This window comes from Hypanus sabinus, chromosome 15, assembly GCF_030144855.1.
Source record: "Hypanus sabinus isolate sHypSab1 chromosome 15, sHypSab1.hap1, whole genome shotgun sequence".
NCBI classification, from domain to species: Eukaryota; Metazoa; Chordata; class Chondrichthyes; order Myliobatiformes; family Dasyatidae; genus Hypanus; species Hypanus sabinus.
In genome coordinates, this window is record NC_082720.1 from 44,029,448 (window position 1) to 44,042,810 (window position 13,363).

Genomic DNA, 13,363 nt, shown 5'->3' on the forward strand with positions numbered 1-13,363 from the left:
AGGAATCAAAAACCAAGCTCTTCCAAAGTCTAGGGGTAAATGAATAGTCTTAGGAGATGATGGAAGTTCAGTTCAGTTCAGTTTAGCTTAGGTCGAAGTAGTTGCTGGTGTAACATTGGAGAAAGAGAGAGAGGGAGAGAGAGAGAGAGTGAGTGAGATGTGAGCAGCTGCAGCAGGCAAACCTTCTGTTGTCTTCTTGTTCCGTTGTACTGATGTGGTCATTCAGATATGCCCCCTTCGTTAACGGCTAGACCGTTCTTCCGTGGTGGACTCATCACTCTGGCATGAGTGGACACACACACAAGCCCCATCCAGTCCTGCCGTCACACTGTGAGCTTTGTGATCGATCTCCTGAATTGGTCCTCCAAGCCCCCACCTTCCTGTGGGTGCACAACACTCTTACAGTGTCTCGAGGTGTGTCTGTCTGTGTCTCAGCAGACCCGTCTTTTATCTCCCATGACAGAGTGTCAGCCATCAATCAACTGACCATGTCCATGTCCATCAAACTGGCCACTCCCTCCTGTCTCAGCAGGCACCTGACATCACTCTGCTGTGTCAGCAGGGATCCACACAAGCAGGCCAAATGTCCTTGGTGTTAAAGTCAACAATTAGCGAAGAAGCCATAATACTAAATCATCTATTTTAATCCTTGTGTCTCTCTCTCCCATCTGTGTTGCATGACTCTCCCTCCCCCTCTGTTCTTCATCTCTCTCTCGTTCACGGGGGGGGGGGGGGTCAGTGTCCAAAAGACAGCCTCATTCTACTGACATTTTACAGTGTTAGTCCACAGAAAATATGAACCCTAGGGGTACATAACAATACCGATAGAGCATGAATACCTCGTCATACCCTTTGGCTTTGTGAATGTGTCAGCAGTTTTCCAGGCCTTTAAAAATGACATGCTCTGGGATGCTCTCCATTAAGTATGCCTTCATCTAATTTTCTTGAAGTCCATGGAGGAACATGTTGCTCATGTCAGACATTTCTTAAAGAAGCTTCTTGAAAATGGAGAGGCTTTTTCATTAAGCTGGAATGTCATGTATCCAGTATTCCATTTTTGGGTTTCATCATCTCTAATGGCAATCTCAAGATGGACCACAGTAGGATACAGGCAGTCGGAGATTGGCCACAAGCATTCAGTGTGAAACAAGTCCAATGATTCCTGGAATTTGCAAATTTTACCAAAAGTTCATCAGAAACTTCAGCTTGAACCAAGAAATCCAAGGGCCCTTTTGTTTGGACTACCGAAGTGGAGACTGCTTTTGCAGAGCTCAAACAGCGGTTCATCACAGCTCCCATTTTCGTTACACTCAACCTGGACTTTCCCTTCATTGTGGGGATGGAAGCCTTGGACGTTAGTGTGAGTGCAATATTTTCTCCATGGACACCTTCAGACAATAAACTGCACCCATGTGAATTCTTTTCTAGGCAGCTATCCCCGGCAGAGGTGAACTACGACATTGGAAATAGAGAGCTTCTCACAGTCAATTTGGCTCAGGATACACGGTGTTACTGGCTTGAGAGGGGCAGGAACCCTTTTATCAGATGAACAGACGACAAAAACCTGACTTATATTCAGGAAGCCAAGTGACCGAATTCCAGGCAGGCCAGGTGGTCGTTCTTCTTTAGAGCTTTGACCAGTGGCCAATCTGGACATTGGAAGTTTGGAGAGGAGTGGACTTCAATGAGGTCTGCTGTATGAGGATAAGAGGTAGGAGCAGGTTGCAGAAGCGTAAAAGAGATTTGACCAGCAACCAATTAGTATTTGGGATTGATCAGCAACAGCAAATTAAAGGAAAGCGGGGCAAGCATATCAACCATCATTGCATTGGCTGTCATCTGAGTGGACATAGTCAGAGTGGTGATCTTTAACGTTTTAGCTCTTTGATGCTTCAGCCCAGAGAGGGTTCACTCAGAGAAAGCAATGAAAAGAAAAGCTCCATTTTTTTTGCATTCCCTTCTTTCTAACTGCTCAGCCAGTACAGTACGCATGACAGGCAGGACAGTGAAATGCTCCTCTTGCGGGATGTGGGAAGGCAGGGAGACCTCAAGTGTCCCTGATGACTATAAATGCAGGAAGTGTGTCCAGCTACAGCTTCTAAAAAACTGCATTAAGGAGTTGGAGCTGGGACTGAATGAACTCCGGATTCGGAAAACTGAAGGGGTGATAGGACATATTGGGAGGTAGCTATACCCAAGGTGCAGGACACAGGAAACTAGGTGACAGTCAGGAAGGGGAAAAGGGTTAAGGAGCCAATGTGACCATTCCCCTTAATGACAGGTATATCACTTTGGATACTGTCAGGGGGATTACGTAACAGAGCAAAGTTGCAGTAGGTGTGCCTCTGGCGCTGAGTCTGCCTCTATGACTGAGAAGGGTAGGAGGGAGAAGGGGCATGCTGCATTGATAGGGGATTCATTAGTTAGGGGAACGGATAGGAGGTTCTGTGGCTGAGAACGAGATTCCCGGATGGCATGTTGTCTCCCAGGGATAACTCGGATAGAGTCCTCAGCTTCTTTAGTGGCAGGTGAACAGCCAGAAGTCAAGGTCCATGTAGGTACCAATGACATGGGTAAGACAAGTGACGAGGCTCTGCACTGGGTGTTTAGGGAGTTTTAGGTGCAAAGCTAAAGTGCAGGACCTCCAGGGTTGTGACCTCAGGATTGCTGACCATGCCACATGCTAATGAGGCCAGAACTAGGAAGATTACACAGTTTAATATGCAGTTGAGGAGTTGGTGTAGGAGAGAGGCTTAAGATTTTTGGATCTGTGGGCTCTCTTCCAGGGAAGGTGGGATCTGTACAGAAAGGACAGTTTTCACCTGAACTGGTGGGGGACTAATATCCGAGCAGGAAGGTTTGCTAATGCTGCACAGTGGGGTTTAAACTAGATTTGCACGGGGATGAGAACCAGAGTGACCTAAGCTGCAAGAGGCATCGTGGGTAAGGCCAATAATTGTGCTGAAGATGAGGTAGCTGGTAGGCAAATAAAGGCAATGAGTAGTAAGGAGAGGCTGTTGATTGCAGTCAACAGGATGAGTTACAATATAAAAGGTGGACAAAATAGAAAAGGGTGAATACAAGACTGAAGGTGTTATATTTGAATGCACGCAGTATACGGAATAAGGTAGATGAACTTGCCGCACAGTTGCAGATTGAAAGGTATGGTGTAGGCTTCACTGAATCATGGTTGAAAGAAGAGTATAGCTGGGAACTTCATATCCAAGGATACACATTGTATCGAAACGACAGGCAGGCAGGCAGCGGACGTGGCATTATTCTGTTGGTAAAAAATGAAATTAAGTCATTAGAAAGCAGTGATATATGGTCTGAAAGTGTTGAATCACTGTGGATAGAGCTAAGGAACTGCAAGGGTACAAAGACCCTGATGGGAGTTATTTACAGAGACCTAAACTGATTAAGAATTTTGCATCAGTCTTCATGGTGGAAGACTCTAGCAGTATGGTGGAAGTTCAGGTATCAGAGGTCACAAAATGTGTGAAGTTACCATAACTAGAGAGAAGGCTTTTGGGAAGCTGAAATGTCTGAAGGTAGATAAGGCACTTAGACCAGATAGCATACATCCCAGAGTTCTGAAATAGGTGGCTGAAAAGATCATGGAGGCATTAGTATTGATCTTTCAAGAAGCACTAGATTCTAGAATGGTTGCAGAAGACTGGAAAATTGCAAATGTAGGGAAGAGGCTGAAGGAAGAAAACTATAGGCCAGTTAGTCTGACCTCAGTGGTTGGGAAGATGTTGAAGTCAATTGTTAGGGATGAGTTCTCAGGGTACTTGGTGGCACATGTTAAAATAGGCCGTAGACAGCATAGTTTCCTCAAGGGAAGATCTTGCCTGGCAAATCTGTTGGAAGTTGAATCTTTGAAGAAATAATGAGCAGGATAGACAATGGAGAATCAATTGATGTTGTGTATTTGGATTTTCATAAGGCCTTGACAAGATGCCACTCATGAGGCTGCTTAACAAGCTATGAGCCCATGGTATTACAGGAAAGATTCTAGCTTGGTTAAAGCAGTAGCTGATTGGCAGGAGGCAAAGAATGGGAATAAAAGAAATATTTTCTTGTTGGGGGCTGGTGACTAGTGGTGTTACAATGCAGTCTGTGTTGGGACTGATTCTTTTTATGTTCTATGTCAATGATTTGGATGATGGAGTTGATGGCTTTGTTCCGAAGTTTGCAGATGATATGATAGGTGGAGGGGCAGGTAGCTTTAAGGAGGCAGAGAGGCTACAGAAAGACTTAGATAGATTAAGAGAATGGGTAAGGAATCGGCAGATCTAATACAGTATCAGGAAGTGGGAATGGTCATGCAGTTTGGTAGAAGAAATTAAAGGGTTGACTTTTTTAAATGGAGAGAAAATACAAAAACTGAGGTGCAAAGGGACTTGGGAGTGCTGGTGCAAGATTTCCTTGTTAATTTGCAGGTTCAGTCTGTGGTGAGGAAGGCAAATGTAATGTTAGCATTCATTTCAAGAGGAATAGAATATAAAAGGATGTAATACTGAGACTTTACAAAGTACTTCTGAGGCCTTACTTGAAGTATTGTGAGCAGTTTTAGGACCTTTATCTTAGAAAGGATATGCTGGAACTGGAAGGGTTCAAAGAAGGTTCACAAAAATAATTATTCCAGGATTGAATGGCTTATCACTTGAAGAGTGCCTGATGGCTCTGGGCCTGAATTCTCTGGAATTCAGAAGAATGAGGGGTGTCCTCACTGAAACCTATTGAATGCTGAAAGGCCTTGATAGAGTGGATGTGGAGAGGATGTTTCCCATGGTGGGAGAGTCTAAGTCCGGGGGACATAGCAACTCAAAATCAAGGGGCGTCCTTTTAGAATGGAGATGAGGAGGAATGTCTTTAGCCAGAGAGTGTTGAATCTATGGAATTATTTGCCACACACAGCTGTGGAGGCTAATTCTTTATGTATATTTAAGGAACAGGTTGATATATTTTTGATTGCTGAGGGCACGAAGGGATGCAGGGAGAAGGCAAGGGATTAGAGCTGAGAGGAAAATTGGATCAGCCATAATGAATTTATGGAGCATACTCAATGGACCAACTGGTATAATTCTGCTCCAATATGTTATGGCCTTATGGTCTTTAACCACTTTAATTTTGCCCTGACTGGGGTTAAAGAACCAGAAGCCTGATGTTTTATCCCGTCAGTTCAATGAACCCAAACAAGAGGAGCAGCCTCCCACCATTTTGCCACAAGCCAATGTGATAGTGCCAATTCACTGGGGAATTGACACTCTTGTTCACAAGGGCCAGATGCAAGGTGAGATTCCTTGGAACAGCCCTCCGGGTCAGATGTTCGTTCCAAGTTCTGTCCTGTCTCAGGTTTTTGAATAAGAACACAAAAACATAAGAAATAGGAGTAGGGATAGGCCATCTGGCCCACTGAGCCTGCTCTGCCATTCAATAAGATCATGGCTGATCTGACCATGGACTCATCTCCTCCTACCAGCCTTTTCCCCATAACCGTTAATCCCCCATCTATGCAAAATATAGGGACATGCATTGAGAATGACCACTCATCCAGTGATTGCCAAGACCACTGAGTTCATTAAAAGATAGTGGTGGCCTGGAATGGAGAGCAAGGTCCGTCAATACGTGCAGGCATGTGACGTGAACGCCTGGAATGAGGAGCCCCGCACCCAACCTTAAGGGCTCCTTGACCCTCTGCCTGTTCTTGACAGACCATAGGTGTACATCTCCATGGACTTGGTCACTGGTCTTCCTCCTTCCAAGGGGACGACCATATCATGGTAATTGTCAATCATTTTTCAAAAGCCTGCAAATTTATCGCCTTGAACAGACTACCATCTGAGGCAGTGATAGCTGAAATTGTCCTGCACCGGGTATTCAAGATCAATGATTTTCTGTTGGACGTTGTGTCGGATCATGGTCTGCAATTCGTGTCACATTTTTGGAGGGCATTCCGTAATCTGGGGCAACAGCGAGTCTTTCCTCTGGGTTTCACCTACAGTCCAACGGCCAGCTGGAGCGGGTGAACCAAGATTTGGAACAAACCCTTTGGTACATGGTTCTCTGAAAGACCGGATGGTTAGAGGAGGATCTCAGCAGGCCAGGCAGCACCAAAATGAAAAAATACAGTCGATGTTTCCAGCAGTACCGACTGTACTTTCTCCTGCCGTCTGGGAAAAGGCACCAAAGCATTCGGGCTCTCACAACCAGACTATGTAACAGTTTCTTCCCCCAAGCTATCAGACTCCTCGATACCCAGAGCCTGGACTGACACCCTATTGTCTTATTTATTATATATTGTAATACTTGCAGTGTTTTGTGCACTTTATGCAGTCTTGGGTAGGTCTGTAGTCTAGTATAGTTTTTTCCCGTGTTGTTTTTTTACGCAGTTCAGTCTAGTTTTTGTACTGTGTCATGTAACACCATGGTCCTGAAAAAACATTGTCTCATTTTTACTATGTACTGTACCAGCAGTTATGATTGAAATGACATTAAAAGTGACTTGACTTGACTTTCTATAGCTGTTGCCTAGCCTATAAGTTCTTCCAGCATGTTATGTGTTTTGATTGGATTTCCAGCATCTGCAGATGGATAGTATTATCATTTGATATGGCAGATCTCACCCACAACACTTTACAGCATTCAGCACATGGGATGTCCCTTTTCATATGCCAAATTGGGTATTCTCCATCACTCTTCCTTGAGTAAGGGGTGGATGTTGAGTTTCTTCAGGCTGAAGATCTATTCTGAAGCTACAAGGAGAAACTGACTAGGATGAGGGAAATTTTCCTAGTTTCTACCTGGAAGGCTGAAATAAAGACTAACCACAAGAAAATACGTGGAAATGGGCAACAGGTCTGGCTGTCAACTCAAGATTTGCCTCTTTGATTAGAGTCCAGGAAACAGGTATTCAAATTCATCGGATCCTTCAAGATTCCCAGGAAAGTAAACCTGGTGGCTTACATATTGCAGCTACCCAAGACCCTCAACGTCAACCCCTCATTCCACACTTCAAGATTAAAACCTGTGAACACCTGCCCTTTTGCCCCACCACTGCCCAGGTTTGTCGATGGGGAACAGGTCTTCACTATGAGAAGAATTTTGGATTCACAGTTCGGGGTGTTCAGAAGTTCCTCATAGACTGGGAAGGATTTGGACCCAAGGAATGGTGCTGAGTTCCTGAAAGGGACATCTTGGATCTGGTTCTCATCCATAACTAAAATCATTGCGTCTCTGAGCAGCCAGGGTCTTCAGGAGTTGGCCATAAGGGAAGGGGTCCTGTTATGATAGACACACACAGCTTCTGGGGCTTAAACTCTCTGGAATATGCATAGCTGGAACAGCCCCTTTAAAGATTCAGGATGTCCCACTAATTGGCAATCATGTTCTGGACGCCAAGAATTGAGTATTTAAAGAGACCTGAAAGGATCCTCAATCATAATCATAAGCCTAACCATCTCATGTTTTGTTTTGTGCTTAGTTCTTGATCCAGTTTTATTCCAAGTCTCGATCCTAGCCTCCGATACTCCAGCACGTGGATTCAGACCATCCTCATCAAGGTCTCTCTTCGCACAGGGAGAAGGCAGGAGAATGGGGTAGAGAGGAATATTAAATCAATCATCAATGAATGGTGGAAGACTCAATGGGCCAAATGGCCTAATTCTGCTCCTGAGTCTGATGGTTTTATGTCTTATGTTGAGAATGGGAAAAGATATGGTGTTAATGTGTAGATGGAAACCTATAAGGACATTGATGTTGATGCTGAAGTGGGATAAAGAATCATTTAAGACATGAAAAACATTCCAGGTCAGCAATATGGCATAGCTAGTGGAGCCACTACTTCACAACGTCAGTGATTCACGTTTGATCATGACCTCAGTCACTGTCTGTAGGAAGTTTATATGTTCTTCTTGTGACCATGTAGATTTTCACCCCCAGGTGCTCTAGTTTATTCCCACTGTCCAAGATGTGCAGATTGAAGAGTTAATTGGATTTTGTGAATTACTCCTGGATAAGTTTTAGTCGCTTGGTAGGGTTTATGGGAATGTGAGATTAGGTTAGTTTAGGACCAGTATAAATGGTTGTCACAGACCTGGTTCGCTCAAGGGCCCATTTCCTGCTGCATGATTCAAAATATGCATCTTATGAATGTTGAAGTAAACTCAACACATACCAGGAATTGATTTTAAATGAGAGAAGCAGTGGCAGGTGAAATCATCTCCTGATCAGCATAGCGTAATGTGCTTTGAATCAGAATCAGGTTCATTATCAATGTTGTATATCATGAAATTTGTTGTTTTGCAATACATAAAAATACAATAAATTAAAATAATGAATATAAAAAATACCCAGTGCAAAAAGAAAGTAAAATAGTGAGGTAGTGTTCATTGACCGTTCAAAAAATGATCGTGGAGAGGAATAAGCTGTTCCTAAAACATTGTCTGTGCATCTTCATGTTCCTGTACTTCCTCCCTGAAGGTTGTAATGACTAATAAGGACAGAACATATGCATAATGGCTTTCTGAGAATCCGTGGGATTATCAAAGAATGGAGAGATCTTGATATTCAAAGTTTATGAACCCTGAAGCTGGCTAGGGGGTGGGGAGGATCAGATCCGCTGAAGCTATATGGATACCAGACTTCATTCAGCATAGAATATGAGTAGGAATAATATAGAACAGTTTTATAATATATTAATAACATATTAAAAGGCTACAACTGGAGTATAGTATGCATTTGTTAATCAGTTACTTGTGTATAGGATTAGTGGACGTGGATAATAAATGGTCAATACGGATATGTCTGCTTCTGCGCTGTAAGACTCAATGACTACCTACAGCAAAAGCACAACTATCAACATTCAGTGTTGAATGACTTTGAAGATTCAAAAATCCCATCATTTACACCATGGGGATAATTGACCAGAAATTTAGTTGGAGAGACCACATATATACAATAAAACTAGGTTGAAGCTTAGATGTCCTGTATGTTCTGACAGCCCAAAATTTATGTACAATCCACAAACTGAAGCATCGCCTTTATCCTGCATGAGTGCAATTCAGACAAAGTTCAAGAAGCTAAATATTATCCAGGTTAATATTTCCCACACATTTAATGTTTGATATCCAAACCTAAACATTAATTCCTTCCACTACTGATGCAGTGTTGCAACGACAATCTATAAGATGCCCTCGCCAGGATTAAGATACTTGAAAAAACTACCTGTAAATTCCCTTCTGAATGCTGGCTTAGAAATACACTGCTGTGCCTTCACTGTAATTGGCTCAAAATCTTACATTCTGACAGCACTGTGTGCAGAATATGAGACTAAAACCTTGGGAGCAATTAGAGATTGACAACAAATGGTATCATGCCAGTGATGCTCATATATTGCCAAAGAATATAAAAAATATAGAATTTGCGGCAATAATACATTACATAGAAACCACAGCATAAAAAAGTCATGCGGCCCATCAGTTTGTGCTCTCTCACATGTACCTCTGCATATCCTGCTTCACGTAACAATATCGTCACAAGCTCTGTTTTTACTTCTTTTTGTGGTTAAGTAGTTGCCTCCTGCTTGCAGTATTATTCTCTGTAACCAGCCTGTGGCAGGAAACTCTATAGAAAATAAATTTATCTGAAATCCAAAATACCCCACTAGATTTATTATTGTTTACATTGTGTTTACACCCTTAGTTTTGGAACATAATGAAGTTGATAATAAAAAAAATCCAGCAAATAATTAATCAGCAATGATTTAAAGATATTGGTTAGACATGAAATTTCATTGACTTGTACAATTTGAAAAAAGCTTTATTATTGTTTATGACATCACGTAATATCTACTTTTGCCTCAATACCATATATTAGTTGACCATCCACAGCATACTTTATTCATAAAATAAACAATAAGATAAGGCTCCTGGAAGTTATGAAGAAGCACGGTTGGAATTCTTCAATTTGTGTGTTTGGTTAAAAAAGATATACAATTCTTTAAGATCTGAATGGAAGTCTATGAGGTATTGCTTCCACTGCTTTTTGATCACCTGTTAAACTGAAATTCCGATGATGATGACAAAACATGCAGAGAGAAAATGGACAACATTTATTAACACTGGCTTCGTAAAGGTTGCGGATCATTGGTCTCACTGATCATTAATGTTGGATCACTAATCATTAATGACTGTGTACCTTGAGCACTTTGAAAACCAGCATTTGATGTTTCATCCCAAGTGTTTTCCTCTGGTATTGGGTATTCTATTCTCTCCTGCTTCAAACCATTTAGAATCATTGTAGATAAAAAATGAGTATTCTCTTTACTATCCTCCAAATCATCTGAAATACAAAGCATGTACACTCATAACAGAAATATCCAAAATAAATCAAAATATCAGTAGGCCAATGATATTTTTTACTCCACACATTACGTGCCTATCCTTTTAAGTATTTTGCATTAGTGCTAACCATAGGTTACATCAAATCACTTTGCACTTACACCAATGATATCAGTAATTGCATTGCAGAGGAATCTGCTGACTTGTGGGGAATGACCTGGTGAAGGGGATAGAAGTAGGAGGCATGTTTCGGTAGTCATTGGGTGTCATGTGATCCTGCACACACAATTTAAAGGGGCGTTAGAAGCAGACACAAATATATCACAAATTAAACTAGTATCCACAAATGCATATACCCATTCCCCCCCCCACCATAGTTATAAGTGTTATTGGCCAAGAAATTCATCAGGTATTAAAACAAAGACACATGTCTCTTCTCTTTGCTATGGGCTTTATGTTTTTTAAGCAGATTTTAAAACTAACTCAATTCATTCTTTCTTTCTTTGCTCTCTGCATCCATTTAATTTTAAATACAACTTTTAATATTTCCCCTTCTCAGCCCTTTCACTATTTGCTATTTTCATAATATTCATAGAAAATTTACAATATATAAATTGTAATGCATGTAAATGATTGACAAAGGAAAGCGACACAGCCTAATCCCACTTTGCAGCACTGTAGCCCTGTATGTTACATCCAGGTATTGTTCAACCTTGGATCTACATTGTATCTGCTTTCGAATTATTCTGTTAAAGGAAACACATCCTTCCTTCTTGCACATTGATTAGGGAGATACTTTGCTGGTTCCTCTGTTAATTGAGGTACAGTGACCTGATTTAAACACTGCACTGTTATCATCTATCACACTCAGCAGCTTTGCAGGTGGAAGCACTTACACAAGATGAGAGACAGTCCTCCACTATTTCAACTAAGGAAGGAAATGCCAAGAATTATAGATCAGATTGTAGACATCTATTGCTGGAAAATTGTTTGACTAATCATGGACTGAATGACTGTATACCTTGAGCATTTTGAAAACCAGTATTTGTTTGTACAAGATAAATGACTACTGGCACAACCCTTACATTTCTTGCAGAGCTGACTAAAAGAGGGGGACGTGTCTGGATGTTATTTTTGTGGACTTCCCGAAAGCATTTGGTAAATTGCTTCTGAGCAGTGCGTGAGCTAACATTCACGGAACTGAAGACAAATTATAGAGCCAGTGAGGAAATAAGCAGGAAATAGAGTGAGGATCGTGGGTATTGACTTCAAATCAGCAGGAAGCAATTACAGTCAACTCCTGATTAACCAGCAGTTGATTTACTACCTTGTATGCTAAACGCAGGAGATTTCAAAGGCTCACCCTGTCTGGAAAAATAACCACACTTCCAGGCTTTAAAAATCTGTCACTAGAAAAATCAAGCAATGTTCAGGAACTGGAGATGGTAATGGTAATTAGTGACTTCACCTTAAGTTTAGATTGATTCACAATATTTATGTAGTAGCACCATGCCTTCTTCTTGAGCAATCTCTAAAAGAATGATCTACTTCCATTTCCAAGGAATAGAAGATATCCACACGCAATCTATTTAACTAGGGTGGCAGTTTCATACTATTTACCACAAGATTCTTCAGAGCAAGGACTCGGGCAAATGACACAGACTTAGCTAACACTTGCATATGAGTATGCACTTAGTCATACTGTTGCAGTACATTCTCACAATGGGCTCCTAAGTAGACACACGCACACACAAACTGGCCACAAATGCATATATTCGCACCCACATACTTTTCCTCAGCTCCCAACACCTTCTCTCAGCACTATGACAGATTGTGTCAATGCAATGTTATAGGTACAGGCATTGCTCATTCCAACTTCCTGTGCATAGAGTGAACATTGAGTACTGAAATTAAGCTCAAAGTTCAAGGTACACTTATTTTCAAAGTATGTATACATTATGCAACATTGAGACTTGTTTCCTTACAGGCAGCTACAAAACCAGAAACCCAAAAGAACCCATTTAATAAAAGACCGACAACACCCAACATGCAGAGAAAGAAAATAAATAAATTGTGCAATCGATAGAAGTAAGTAAGTGACATTTAGAATGAAAGTGAGTCCTCAGACATAAACTCGGAGCAGCTGAAGCAGGCCCACAGCCTCACCCTCAGTGCAGTAAAAATACCATGCCTATAAAAAGTATTCACCCTCTTTGGAAGTTTTCACGTTTTATTGTTTTTCAAACACTGTAACACTGTGGATATAATCTGGCTTTTTTTAATGCTGGCCAACAGAAAAAGACTCTTTAGGTGTCCAAGTAAAAACAGATCTCCACTAAGTGATCTAAATTAATTACAAATATAAAACACAGAATAATCGATTGCATAAGTACTCGCCCCCTTCGAGTCAGTATTTAGTAGATGCACTTTTGGCAGCAATTACAGACTTGAGTCTGTGTGGAGAGGTCTCTGTCAGCTTTGCACATCTGGACACTGCAAGTTATCCCCATTCTTCTTTACAAATTTGCTCAAGCTCTGTCAGATTGCATGGGGATGATGAGTAAACAGCCTTTTCAAGTGCAGCCAAAAGTTCTCAATTGGATTGAGGTCTGGACTCTGACTTGGCCACTCCAGTTTGTTAACTTTGTTGTTTTAAAGCCATTCCTGTGCAGCTTTGGCTTTATGCTTGAGGTTATTGTCTCGCTGGAAAACAAATCTTCTCCCAAGTCGCAGTTCTCTTGCAGAATGTATCAGGTTTTCCTCTGGGATTCCCTGTATTTTGCTGCATTCATTTTACCCTCTACTTTCACAAGCCTTCCAGGGCCTGTTGTAGTGAAGCATCCCCTCAGCATGAGGCAGCCACCACCATGCTTCATGGTAGGGATGGTGTGTTTTTGATGATAGAACCATAGAACCTCCTTCCAGCTGATTTCAGAGTCTCCCACATGTCTTCTGGCAAACTCCAGCCAAAATTTCATGTGAGCTTTTTCTCAATAGTGGCTTTCTCTTTGCCACTG

The 13,363-nt window shown here is 41.7% G+C and overlaps 1 protein-coding gene across 5 annotated transcripts in view; it reads right to left on the reverse strand.

The window, feature by feature from the left end:
- Positions 1 to 716: 716 nt before the first annotated feature.
- The window catches only part of sting1 (stimulator of interferon response cGAMP interactor 1), a 42,710-nt gene continuing 30,063 nt past the window's right edge, over positions 717 to 13,363 (reverse strand). For 2 of the 5 annotated variants that reach the window (XM_059990273.1, XM_059990277.1), the window contains one exon: positions 9,663 to 10,347. In XM_059990273.1, coding sequence (XP_059846256.1) covers positions 10,121 to 10,347 — 227 coding nt within the window. In that variant the 3' untranslated portion in view covers positions 9,663 to 10,120. The other 3 variants (XM_059990274.1, XM_059990276.1, XM_059990275.1) reach the window with 3 other exon arrangements.